Source organism: Teleopsis dalmanni, chromosome 2, assembly GCF_002237135.1.
Source record: "Teleopsis dalmanni isolate 2A chromosome 2, ASM223713v2, whole genome shotgun sequence".
In the NCBI taxonomy this organism is placed as follows: domain Eukaryota; kingdom Metazoa; phylum Arthropoda; class Insecta; order Diptera; family Diopsidae; genus Teleopsis; species Teleopsis dalmanni.
Window position 1 is genome coordinate 101,831,781 of NC_051847.1, and position 13,478 is coordinate 101,845,258.

General features: G+C 31.7%; 2 protein-coding genes across 3 annotated transcripts; both read right to left on the reverse strand.

Moving 5' to 3' along the window:
* Window positions 1-294: 294 nt before the first annotated feature.
* LOC119680169 lies at window positions 295-7,917 on the reverse strand. Of its 2 annotated transcripts, none has more exons than XM_038092859.1 (2): window positions 6,570-7,917; window positions 295-384 (listed from the first exon to the last, which is right to left on the reverse strand). In XM_038092859.1, the coding sequence occupies exon 1, from the start codon at window positions 7,393-7,395 to the stop codon at window positions 6,745-6,747; it is 651 nt and encodes a 216-aa protein (XP_037948787.1). In that variant the 5' UTR covers window positions 7,396-7,917; the 3' UTR covers window positions 295-384; window positions 6,570-6,744. The 2 variants fall into 2 exon arrangements, with proteins under 2 accessions (XP_037948787.1, XP_037948789.1); XM_038092861.1 differs by having other exon boundaries at window positions 309-381.
* Window position 7,918: 1 nt separating this feature from the next.
* LOC119680167 (homeobox protein onecut) lies at window positions 7,919-13,230 on the reverse strand. Its single transcript, XM_038092857.1, has 3 exons — window positions 10,859-13,230; window positions 10,668-10,801; window positions 7,919-8,256 (listed from the first exon to the last, which is right to left on the reverse strand). The coding sequence occupies exons 1-3, from the start codon at window positions 13,170-13,172 to the stop codon at window positions 7,939-7,941; spliced, it is 2,766 nt and encodes a 921-aa protein (XP_037948785.1). The 5' UTR covers window positions 13,173-13,230; the 3' UTR covers window positions 7,919-7,938.
* Window positions 13,231-13,478: the final 248 nt, after the last annotated feature.

A 13,478-nucleotide genomic window follows, 5' to 3' on the forward strand; every position in this document is an offset into this window, starting at 1 on the left:
GTTTTCACTATTTGAATTTACTGTACACATGTGGTAATATGGATTTGATCCATACAAAATCTATACCAAATGCGCTAACACTAGACGCCACCTATGCTAACGTGTAAGCATAGTATTGGAATTACTATGAATTGTGTATGAAAAGTGATCTTATTATTGTAACAAGTTCATTATGATAGTGTAAAGGGATTCCTGCATTATAAAAATGAAATTCTGAAGAAAAATTGTTTCAACTGCACACATTTCCGTGTTATCAAAGCAGTCTTAGTTCGCATTTTAAGTCATAACACCTGATGTTGCAGAAGACTGTTGGGTCCTAATGCGCGGTATCCTAAATGCGCTTAAACTGGTTCGTTAGGTCTTCAAACACAGTAAAGCAGGCTTCTGAAAATAAATATATTATATAAGAACGAATAATTTTCTTTCGTTTAGCTTTTTTAATTGCAAAATCTGATGACTATAATATCATTATATAATAACGAAATCATTTTTAGTACATGTGTGCTATAATTGGAATGTACAAAATTATATAAAAATACATATTTAAACATAAATAGGCACAAACAAAAATAAAGTTTTTACCCTAATTTTTTTTTCAACCCTATCTTTTTATTGGGATCACATCTGAAATATGGATCTATTCCTAAGATTGATATATTATTGTTATTTTGCAGTGAAGCTATAATCCTTAATCATTCTTTGTGTTAAAGCCATACAACTCAGTTATAAAATTAATCCACTTCTGTCCCTATTCAAAAAAAGTCTCGAACTGATACAATAAGAAATCTATATGATTTGTGGCATATCTTTTAATATTTTACTGGCATCGCTATTTAATGCATACTTTTGTAATACTGGAGAATTGAAAATCATGAAAGGTTTTTCATTCAAATTTTGTATAAATTCATTTAAGAAAATTTTTTTTAAAACAACCAAAATAGTTTATAATTTAAAATAAATATGTTACTAATGTTACATTAATAACATTATAATTATCATTATAATTAATGAATCAAGTGTATTTGAACGTTTGTGTGTGTTCCCACTGCAATAGTGCGCTGCAAGGGAAATCGCAATATTTCCTTGCTCCTTGCTATCAGTCAAATATACACCATACAAATGGAAAGACTATGCACCGTTTTAACTCAACATGATTTAAATAAGTCAAGCTTTCAAATATAATTAAAAGGTTTCTCACGATTGCCCGAAAAGGTTTAATTACATTGTCAAATGAGTGAAGTAATATTAAAAGCTGAATTAGTTGTGCTGTAAAAAATCAGCTGACTTCTACCTCATGGAAATCAACGAGTAGAAATAGAAATAGGGGAAAGTTTTGGTATTCTTTTCCATAACGTAGGAAGAATGTTATATCAGTTGTTACAAACATTGAGCAATTGCATTGCATTTTTTGGATATGAAATATTATATTTGGTATCTGCGTTGTTTTTGATTTGTTGCACTTTGTCGTGATGAATGATTCATTTTGCATTCATATTCTTATTTCTGTGATTGTGTTTATTTTCTCTACGTTTATGACAACTAATTCATCTTTAACAGAGAACAAGTGGATTCATTGGCAATTTTAATAAAAAATATGATTTTATATTAACTCATGCCTGTTAATACACAGTATTTTTAGTTGGTGGAACTAATTGGAATAGAAAAGAATAAAATTTAGTAGTGCTTACGTATAGATATTGGAGTAGTAAGATTTCAATTAGTTTTAGAGTTTGAATATATAAATGGTGTAAGGCGAATATGATAATGCAGATGGATTTGTTGGAACACTGTGAAGTGTAAGTGCAATTCCAAGTTGTATCATCTTTTGTGGAACATAAGAAACTGAGCCCTCAATGAGCGATTAAACCAAAAAATAGTTCCGGCTTGCAGGTACTATTACATCTTTTACCAAAAGCTACTCATAATAAAGCACCCAATATGCCGATATTTTGATTGAAACGGTCTCTTTCCAATTAGCGATCCTATTACATGAACTCACTGTGCAATAATTTTTTTTACTAGTCACTTTTGCTCTCTTAATGGTTTAAACTTTTAGCAAAATTTTTGTCAAGTGGTAGCTACGGTTAGCGAAGGTTAGCTTCCACAATACCACTTAACATCGTAAAGATGACCATATCTCTAGACGGTCATACCAGCATGGTACAAGCGCAGTAAAATTGATATGGCGTACAGATTGGGGCTTGCAGTAGCTTATTCAACTTCTGCTACAACATTCAGATGATCCAGATAGGAAGCACTACTCCAGATATAACACTAATCTAGGATAGGTTTTCAGGGGCACTCAGAAGCTGGAAAGTACTGGAAAATTATGCTGGTAGCGACCACCAGTTTATTAAAATCAAAGATTACGACACAAAACAGCCTAATTTCAAACAATCAACCTAGAGGAACTATGTTAAACTTAAGAAGGAATACTGCTGAAGTAGTGAAGTTGGAATTCAAATTAGGCAAAAAAACAGTTACAAACCAACGCAAAAAGGCCAAATGGTAAAAAATGAGGGAAGATATAAACAACAATCCCTAGGGCACTGGATACAAGATTGTAACAAAAAGGTAGGGTGCCAGACAACCCACTCCGTAACTAGAATGTGCAAAAATGAAGGAAACATTTGAAAAAATTCCATCGCTATTCACACTGCAAGACCTCTCTGCAGTTGAGAGCGCGCTAAAAAGCTAAAGGACCAGATGAAACACCTTTTAACGAACGTCTACATGTTCTACTAGAAATGTACAATGATTGTTAGGTGAAATCAGGAAGAAGCAGAAATTGACACTAATCAGTAAGGTGAAATGTGACCCAGAAAGTGTTGAAGCATACTAACCTCTCTCCATGCTCGACACCACTGCTAAGCTGCTTGAAAGATAGTAAACATCGACTTACTGCAGCAGTTGAACTCGTGGGATGTCTGTCATCGAGACAGCATAACATAAATTCAGGAAAAAACGGTGTACGTTAGGTGTTGTTAAAACAGGACGTTGTTAAAACAGTAACGGCTGTACAGACTTGCAACCACTATTTGAGAAAAATTGCAACGCTTAACGTACGCAAGGCGTTTAATAATGTGAGATAGGCTGACATAAGCTGAAAAACAAATTTAAAATTCCGCGCAATGTGAAGGATATAATCGCAAGCTATTTGCACAAATCCAATACTCGCGATAGACCAAATAAAAAGCAGAGCACATCAGGAGCAACACGAGGATCTGTCCTGGGATCTGAGCTGAGAAACGATAACTACGATGGTATCTTAGAGCTGGAAATGCCGAACGATATACATTTGGTAACATTTGCAGACTACGTTGCAAGGTCACGAAACACAGAAGAAGCGAAAACTGAGTATGGCAATAATACAAATTCGCTAGTTTTCGGCAAAGCCCTGGTGATATATTCTGTCACTTCTGTAAAATTACTGTTTTTAGATGTTCTGTAGAATCAAGTAAAAATGTATTTTTGTGTACACATGCAAGCACATCCTAATACTTGTTATATTTAGGCACAAACAAAAAGTAGTAGCAAAAGTATGAAATTGACAACTATGATATGACTCTTGGTATAACATGTGTTTTGGTCATGACCAAAAAGAGCGTAAAATTGCCTGTATAACATGGATCTTTGGTGTAATAACTTAATTGTATCTTAACCTTCTCACGTGAGAATATAAGATCATTTAACTAATCATAACAAAAATATTTATACATTGAATTATGTTCGTTTATTTTATAGTTTAAATAAAAAATTATTTATATTTTTGCCAGTATTTTTTGTTTTAAAACATGCCACACAAGGACACGTGTTTTGTTAATGCTTGACGAATATTTCATACCGTAAAGGTAGGTAAAATAAAAGAAACTGTTTATCCTGTTATAAATAATGTATATATTTAATATAGTTAAGAGTGCAGAAGAAATATACAAGAAAGTAAAATATTCAAGATTAGTTAAGATTAGAAAGTTTGAAAGTAGCTTGTGCTCATATAAGTTTTTTGTTTGAGGCAGCTAACCAAACACCGAATAAAAATATTGTTCTACCTGTCAATACCAGCAAATTATCTATAACTATACACAAAAAACATGTTTAGCGGAAACATGTTTAAAACATCGATGCGCGGATGTGGGTTACTTCACGTAAACCTCATTGAAACATTACCATGCCCCTCCGATTTTAGCTAGCATGTTATAAGTATAGATCGCGCCACTAGATAAGACTAGTAGTGTACGCGGATTCAAAACAATGAGACTTATGATAATGCTAATCCAGTAATCAAAGATTTTCCACTTTGTGTTGTGGCAATCGCCGTACCACACATTCGAAACTTATCGTAAAAAGTACAACCGTTCCTTTTAAACTGAGAGAAAGGATTGCAAAAAAATGTTATGTAGTTTACTGGTTTTGAAACTTCCAGAAGACAGTTCATATCTTCAAATCAGAAAGTTTAGTCAATTTATATTTAAAGTGAATCGACAATTGCTTATGAATTATAAAGAAAACAAATTTTTTATTATAATAAAAATATGATCATACAAATTTTCAACACTGAGTGTTGCGTATGGTTTATTTAAACTCTAAAGTTAAAAAATTCACTTAATATACTATAATATATATACATATATTTAAAAATTAACTTAACTATAGTCGTAATTTTTTCTTTCAGAGTTGTAAAAAAACAGCATAAGTCTGGTTGAAACGAATTGGCATCACTTTTGAAATATGCTTTTTGAATGCTTTTTTGACATGTTTTTTGTTGTGTACAATATGAGCTATAAAAATTGTGAACATTAAAAATTAATTCATGTAAATAAAAAAAACAAGATCAATATTAGAAAGATAATGGTAAGCATTTTCATCTTAAATATTTAAATTAATATATTTATTTAAAAAATATTATTTCATTTATTTATAAACTAATTTATTAGTAAATTAAATGTTCATATGGTTTCAATAGATGACTGGAATTTTGCAACATATTTCCAGTGAACATTCACAATAGACTGATTTTTGAATTTGGCTGCACTGAAACTTAAGACTTAAAATTTTTTATGAGCCAAACCTAACTCTGAAAATTTTAAGAGCATTGCTGTTGCTTTCCATGTTTACTTTCGTAAGTTGCGAGTATTTTTTTACCACTTTGAAAGAAAAAAATACGGCTTATACTCACATCACTAAAATATACATTCATATACCATATATGTGTAATAATGAACATAATAATAGTGAGCAATTTAATCGCACAATTTATACTTTTTACAAATTTATTTGTGTTTGTGTAATTTGTTTTCTTTAACACTATTTCTACTAAATGGTAAACTGGGGTTGTCTAGATGTTCGGAACGCTGTACAGGATACGTCGTAGACCACATAAGCTATGTATATTCTGGATTAGCATGAGTAGAGGATTCAACTTAGGGATGATCGTCTGTATAAATATTTGTCTAGATGGATAGTAAATATTTGATCGAATTGATTTGTCGTTTCTTGTGAATACCCCATACAAGGTAACTCTCAAATTAGTATAAATATAAATTTTTTGTATTTTGCATTAAAAATAAAATTTTAAAATATTTGTGAACTAGTTATGTTCTATATAAATAGTTATGTATACGAATGCTCCAGCAAAGACAAGACAACTAATATAGTTTTCCTGTTTTGTCTTAAAATTTGATTTCATTTAAAATTAAAAGTAAAACTGTTGACTAGTAATAGGAGGAAAAAAAAATAATTTTAAAAACTTTTAAAGTTTCTTCCGTTCCATTTATTGCACTGTTTCTAAATTTATTTGGCTAACTACATACATATATAAATTACACGCAGACAATACGGTGACAGTCTTGCCGCAAATGTTTAGTAAGAAAAAAAGTAGAAAGCGTATTTTTTTTTTTTGACTATAGGTTAAATTAAATACATTGTCTCTATAAATAAATAAATAAGTAAATATAAAAGTATAAAATAATATATATTTACATATCGAATATTGTACAATAAATAGTAAATATAAATATTTAAATAATAAATTAGATTGATGAGTATAAACAATCTTGTCACATAGCTCCTAAAGAAGATAATCATTAACTAGTTTTAACGAATATGACCCTTACTTTCTTACGACTATATCTAACATATTTCAACTTAAGTGGCAGTATGCCAAAACGCGTGGAACGAATAAAAGAATAGGTGCTTGACTTCAATGATGAAAGCTGGTTGCAAATCAAAAATCTTTTAATAGTTACACATAAAGGCCAATCTACTGTCAGATTGAGAGAAAACTTTATTTTGGTTATTTGAGTGCACTCCCTGATTGCACTTCCTAGAGTTCTTGTGTGAATAATGTCGTTCAGTGTCCCTAAATCACAAGATCCTTAATGTTTTGTAAACTATTAACTTATATACATATATGTAAATATTTAAATAAATACAATGTTATATATACATACATGTGTTTGCAATAGGTAAGTGCAAATGTTACTTTCTAGTGTATAACTTATAAACCATATTATGTATTGTATTTGCTATATAATTTCTTCTACATAATACTGGGTATTTTTATTACTCACGTCAATGTATGCTATATGTTTAGGCAAAAAGTTGTTGGATATGTTAACACTCCATAGTAAAAAAAACTAAAGCATGAATTGCTGATTTTTGTACAACTTCCGTAGCTAAAATAAATAACATCACTGTACAGACTCGATCTGTTCATGCGTTTAAATCAACATCAACGAACATAGTTTAATAGACAACCATTACTTTTAGATCGTCAAACTCATCGGTAATATATTCCGTTGATGATTCAAGTTGAGCTTGGATGTGCTTTACTTGCTCAATTTTGGGTTGAATTTCTTTATGTTCTTTCTGAAAAGGATGACAGATGGTATCTTGTTGTGTTACATATGTGTAGTTTGAGTTACTGAAGTTTGATTTTTGATCTTCAATTGTTTCGTGTCCAGCAAATGAAGAAGATAAAACTGTTGATTTCGGAGATAAAGAGAGACCTATTCGGTATTGCTTAGTAAAGTTACTTGCTTTGCAGTTTCTAGAATCGGTATCGTAGTTATTTTCATGAAAAGCTATAAACTGTTCACTTTCTTTACGTTCAAAATTATTTACTGTTTTGTTTCGAATGATTGGGGACTTTGTTAATATGTTAATGTCACTAACTTCATTTTTATCAATCAAGAAATCTGATTCGGTTGATTTCGACGCCAACTGCAGCGCATCGTCTGGGTCAACGTTTCTATTGCAGCAACTCGTAATTAATATTTCACCAGAGTTTTCATTTTTTAGCACATATTCCGCTAAAATCGTATCACAATTCGCCATATTAATTGTATTGCACTCATCTCTTAAATTAAGTTTTTCGTCAACCAACTTATTTGACATATTATTACTGCTATTTGATTGATTTTTTAGTAGTAATTGATTTACATTTTGAATAGTCGTTCGACGTGGATATTCAGAAAGTATATCACTATCTTCAGTTATTAAATTTGACAACGAAGCTATAACAGGTACATCGTTTTTAATGTATTTTGGATTGCAAATGTTCAATTCTTTAATCACTCCACTGTTAATGTTATCGTTGTTTCCAATGCTGTCTTTAGTTTTGTTGTGCTTCCAATCAATAACAAAATTATTGTTTTTAATGTTCAAATTGCTATGACCTTTTGCATCTGCTGATTTAAGTGAATAATTTCTTTTTGCATTGTTCTTCGTTTCTGAAGTGGATCCAGTTTGATCAATAAAGTATTCTTTGTTGCTGATTTTTAAATTGGTTAAATCTTCATTGGATTCTTCTTGAGTAACGCAAAGCTGCTTGCCATTTAAGCCAACGAAAATGCTATTTCTTAGTGAGTTTATTTTTTGATTTTGTTTCTCTTCTAAACTCGTGTTTTCTTCCTTTCTAATAGAATACTTTGTAAAATGTCACAATAAATCATTGTTTTCTTCATCATCTATTTCATCATCATCGTCGAAGCAGTCATCTGTAGTAAAATCACCCAAGTCCATATCATCGTCTATGCCTAATGAATGTGGATTGCAAGAAGATAGTGTTGAGTGAGATCGATCTTTACTACCACTACCATTACTGGAATTGTTCATATTTTGTTTGCTATCATCATCTCGCCATTTATCCATAGATCTCCGACGTGCATTCATAAAAAAGTTGCCTACTGTTGTTGGTTCCAGTCCAAGTTGTCGAGCTATAGTAACTTGCATTTCTTTAGAAGGTCTCTTAGTTTCCTAACATGTGAAAATACATATAAAAGATTAGTTTTATTAAAGTTTTTCAAATATTTTTTATAATATTCATTAATTAAATATAAAATAAAATATTGATAAAATGGCTATATGTAACTATAAACGAATACTTCTGTTAGCATTGCTTCCTACTTATAATTGCAGGTGAATATAGTAAGAAGAATGATTAAAGGTAACTTTGTCCTCAATATTCATTCTTTACTATAATTTATTGCTGAAATTCCCTTTAAAACAATATTAAACAAATAAGTCTATGAGTGACATTTGTCGTCAAATAGTGGTTTTGCTGATTCATAAATTGCGGCAATATAATTAGAACCAATTGGTTATAATAGCAAAGTATTTAAATCACTATTTAAACCACAACACTGAATTACTTTTTTTCTAAGAAAAGGAAACACATGTTTCAATAGTCATCAATGCATTAGAGCTGAGCAGATTCCGATTTAGTGAAAGTAGCTAACTGATACATTTCTTATCCAGTTTAGACCATGTAAATCTTGAGATCGGAGAAGAATTTTTATCCGCCCAGATATTTTACCTATACTCAGCTATTTTTGCTTTATTGTCAGTTTAGCCGTTGCAAGAAAAATACCAATATTCGAGAGATATGTTAGAAGGCAGAATACCTGTTTTCGCAAGTTCGTCTGCCTTGTCTGATACCCGCGACAGACAGATACCCATGTGTTCAGATACCCACGTGAATTGGACACTGATAGGCCTAGCTAACTCGTCAGGTGAAGCTTTAGTGCTTATCAGAGATTTAATAGCAGCATGGCTGCCCTAGAAGATTACGATATTTACATTAGGATCTTGTTAGGGAGGGCACATTTTGCAACGCTGTGAAGCGGAGAAGCCTTACATTGTTCGATCTGCTTAGTTTGCATTATATAGATGATTCCTTTAATGCCGATAGATATTGTTTTCCTATAACAATTGTAGATTGTATGGTTTTCAGCGTAGTTGATACATCAAGGTTAATAACGACTGTAATCTTTTTGATATCTTCTGTACAGGTTAAAATTTGCCAACTCTTCCAGTTCTAACTGCTTTACCATTGTTACTTAGTTAGAGTTTATAACTTTCAACTTATAATGGTTAGGGATATTTTCATTTAATAGGTACACAAAAGGCTTTTACACAGTTTACATGATTTTTGTTTTGAAGTATTGAAACTTCTATTGCGGCAAGTTCTTCTATATCTAATCCTGCATTACAGTTTGAGTTTATAGACAATATACACACAAATTCCTTTAAAAGGATAGAGTTCTATTGTACTGGTTAAAGCTTTAAATTTAATTCGAGCTGTTCGAAGCTTTTAGCATTTTGATGTTCGAGTATTTGTCTGAACAGATAATACATAGAAAATACAAAATTCAAAGATAAAATCGCATAGACAAATTATTTTAAAAGTTTAACATTTCATTCACATTGAATAAAACCATAATTTCAACCATACTATTAAAAAGCTGTATTAAAATCGACAGCATCTGTAATAATACAGAACAGTTTTTATAGCATGTTTTTTTACCCCTGCATTATATCCATCCGATATGTTAATACTCAATTAAATATCTTATATCGGATATATTGTTCAGCTCTCAAATTGCTATTAATATCATTACGAATATTATGAAGTAACAGAATGCTGAAAACTTAAAACTTAAACCTTTATTCCTGATATTCCTTTAATTAAATACCAATATATTTAAGAAGTTAATGCAATATCTTTGTTTATTGTGCAATGATAAGTTTTTGAATTGTAAATATATGACGCGTCCTATATATAAAAAAATATGAGTTTAAACATATTTCAATATAGAGAACTATATGGGAATTGGGTAAAAAAGGATTTGTGCATTTATGGTCAACTCACCTTTTCAACTGCTACAGAAATGGACAGATACTTCATTCCTAAACCCGTATCTGTAATGGCAAGACTTGGCCTTCTTAACTAACATACACATGCATTTGAATGTTAAATTCCTACTACAGTATAGCTAGTACTAAGACTGGGGATTGTAACTGCCTAAAGTGAACATTGTTTACAGGCCAAGTTTCCATATTTCATTTTTGAGTGCAATTGTAAACACGCGATTGTAAAAAAAATGAAATCTAAATAATAGAAGAAGATAGCATTGAACCATCTTTGGTTGGGTCTACACTCTTACGTATAAAAAGAACATTCGCTAAAACCGTGCGCAAACGCAGTACGTTTACTTGGAGTAGGTAAAGTCATTTGCAACTGATCACCTACTCCGCGGATTTGAAAAATGTTGATAGTATGTGCAGAAAACATTTACTATCTATACGGATTGTATTGTATATAATATATAATTGTAAAAAATTAATGAATAGATTTAGATTTATAGAAATTAATTTATTTAACTAACCTTGAATATTGCTTGCAGTGTACGCCGTTGTAAGTCAGTAAATACTAAACGGGGTTTCTTTGGATGTGACATGTGCTCAATATGTGGTTCATCTTTACGACGACATACTGTGGTGTTAGTAATTATCGGACCAGCTGATAAAGATTTGCATCATTAATATAAAATCAGACAATATGAGATGAATACCTTACAATTAATTGTACCTGGGTTTCCTCTCTGAGGAATTTGAGCCGCTGCCATACGCAAGGCCGACATCCGCTGGAATTCGGGTTCTTGCAGCCATTTAAACATACGACGGAACGTTTCTCTTCCAGATTTGAGTTTTGACCAAGGCTTTGGATTTCGTAATAGGTCAGAAAGTGTACCTTGTGAACGACAAAGTACGCGCTGCGCAAATATTGCTTGAGGTATGCTGTAGCGCTTTAATTCTGCGGAAATTCTTTGCGCCAATTCTTTTGTATTAATTTCTTCCATTTCACTACAGTTATTACTGCCATTTAAACTTTCGTTTATAGTACCATTGTTGTTATTTATTTGTGGATACTGATCTATTTTATGATCATCCAAATTACATTTCTGAATATTACAATCAATATTTGTATTATGAGATTGCATACCGTTTGTATTTATATTACATTCGTCTAGTTTTGAACTGAGTTTTATTTGTTGGTGACTTCGGTTTTCGCTAGAATTATTTTCACAACTTAAATCATTTATTGTAACATGAGATTGTGCACAGATTTTGTCATTCTCAATGCCATGCATATCTAACGCCATTTTTTTTACGGTAATGTTGTCATTAGATGGAGAAGGACACGGACTCATCGAAACTATTGTTGGATTCTGTTGTGAAGCACTAACTTCGACAATATTTTCACAAATATTATTTAAAGATGATGTAGAACCGTTATTTAATGATTGCAACTTTAACACAGGTCTATTTATAATATTGCAATTAGTGGGAGATTGCAATGAAGCCGAATTCAGAGATATTGCATGAGGACTAAGTGTTGGACTATTATGCAGTAGTTGATGTGATCTTAGTCGATTTGTATCTGTATTTGATGATGGTGTTGTGCTTATCATTATTTCTCTCTGATGGGAGTCGTACGTAGATTGATATGCTGTAACTACTATATTTTCATTCGATATACTACTATCGCATACTTCTACAGGTGACAAGCACACGATATGTTTATCTGAAACTTGTTGCAGTAATTGGACACTCTTATTTTTGTAAGTGTTAGTTTTACATCTAGATGATGTAGGAGAGTGCAATTCTATTGCTGGACTATATGCAGATTGTGGTGAAAGTGCTTCGCATCCCACAGGAGAAGTAGGGGGCAAATCACACGAGACCACCATTCCTGATAAAGTATTGGTAGGCGATGTTGCATAATTATGAGATGGCGACATCGGTATATCCATTGATGTTAATTTATCAAAGGATGATGAATAAGGTGATTGTTCACCACTAAGGCTACTTAAATTTAACCCAACAAGGCTATTTTGATGTGTCATCACAGAAAAAGGTACAGCACCAGAAGAAGAGTTGCTGCTGCTTTCATTTCCAATATTACCGTTAATAACTGTGCTACCATTAATGTGACCCCTATAAGCAAACTTTTCAGACATAGTTGATATAGGTGGTAGAGGTTGTAAAGGTGTTAATGTCGCATAAGATGATGTTGGACTAAATCCAGGTGATTGCAAACGTTGATTCACAGATGTTAGTGTCTGATATGTGGATGGCTCACTGAGTGAGCTACCACATCCCACAACACCGACTACACCCAACTCTGGGCTCAAAATCTGAGTTGAAGAATCATGAGAGTCATCATGTGGTTGCACAATAACAGATAAAGGTTCTTGGTGAGATGATGAGTGTTGAAGAGACCGAGAGTTGTGACTCTGACGTTGATTTATAATCGAATTTTGTTGTTGAATATGGTTACGAGCAATAATCGATTGATGTTGATTTATGTAGTGATGTTTATATTGTAGCTGATCTTGTTGTTGTTGAATATGATGATGTTGGTTCAATGTAACTTCAACGGTATCTGAAGACATTTTATTCATTATTCCTATTGAGGGGACTTCTATGCAGCTATGCAAATCACTGTTGTGGTTATTATTTATTACAACATACTTATTATTTTCCTGTTTAACGTCAATAATATGTAAGGTATTTGAGATGTTTGAAGAATCTGCTGATAAAGTATCAAATGTAACTTCTGAAGTAATGAAGTCCACAGTTGGACTTTCCGCGCCATGTAAAGGATGTTCATGCATAATATGGTCATTATGGTGTTGATTGTGATCATTTGAAGTAAATAAATGTTCCGGATTATTAGTTTGATGACGGTAAGCATTAGAGTGTATAGCAGTTTGACTAATGTCTTCAAGTATGGTTCGTACCATAACCATTTTGCCTTTATCCGTGGTTTCAATCATTTGATTTCTTCCGGTGATTACCTTATGTGAAAGATCATTGTCTTCAGGCATGTCCTGAGGTACAAGCGAAATTGGAATTATATTTTGTTCAGCTGGTACGTTATTACGTTTTTTCTTTGTTAAATTACAATATTCATTTAACAGATCTGTGGTTTCATTAATTATTTAATTTTGTTGTGTTATTATTTTAGCAATAGCACTATTGCTCAGTTTTACCATATAAATTATATCATTATTAATTAATCCATTTTAGATGTGATCAGAAATACATTAACTGCGAAAGTAATAAATTTGTTTTTATTATTAATTTTATTTCAAATTAAACAAGGATTTTATTTATGCATCTTGTATATTCAG

What these genes read in the sequence shown, in the direction of transcription:
- LOC119680169 (XM_038092859.1), bottom strand. Translation starts at nt 7,395, where the DNA reads ATGTCAAATAAGTTGGTTGACGAAAAACTTAATTTAAGAGATGAGTGC.
- LOC119680167 (XM_038092857.1), bottom strand. Translation starts at nt 13,172, where the DNA reads ATGCCTGAAGACAATGATCTTTCACATAAGGTAATCACCGGAAGAAAT. An exon ending in AAACCCAGGTACAATTAATT is followed by an intron (nt 10,802 to 10,858) that starts GTAAGGTATTCA and finishes AATCTTTATCAG; the next exon opens with CTGGTCCGATAATTACTAAC. An exon ending in CACTGCAAGCAATATTCAAG is followed by an intron (nt 8,257 to 10,667) that starts GTTAGTTAAATA and finishes TTCACATGTTAG; the next exon opens with GAAACTAAGAGACCTTCTAA.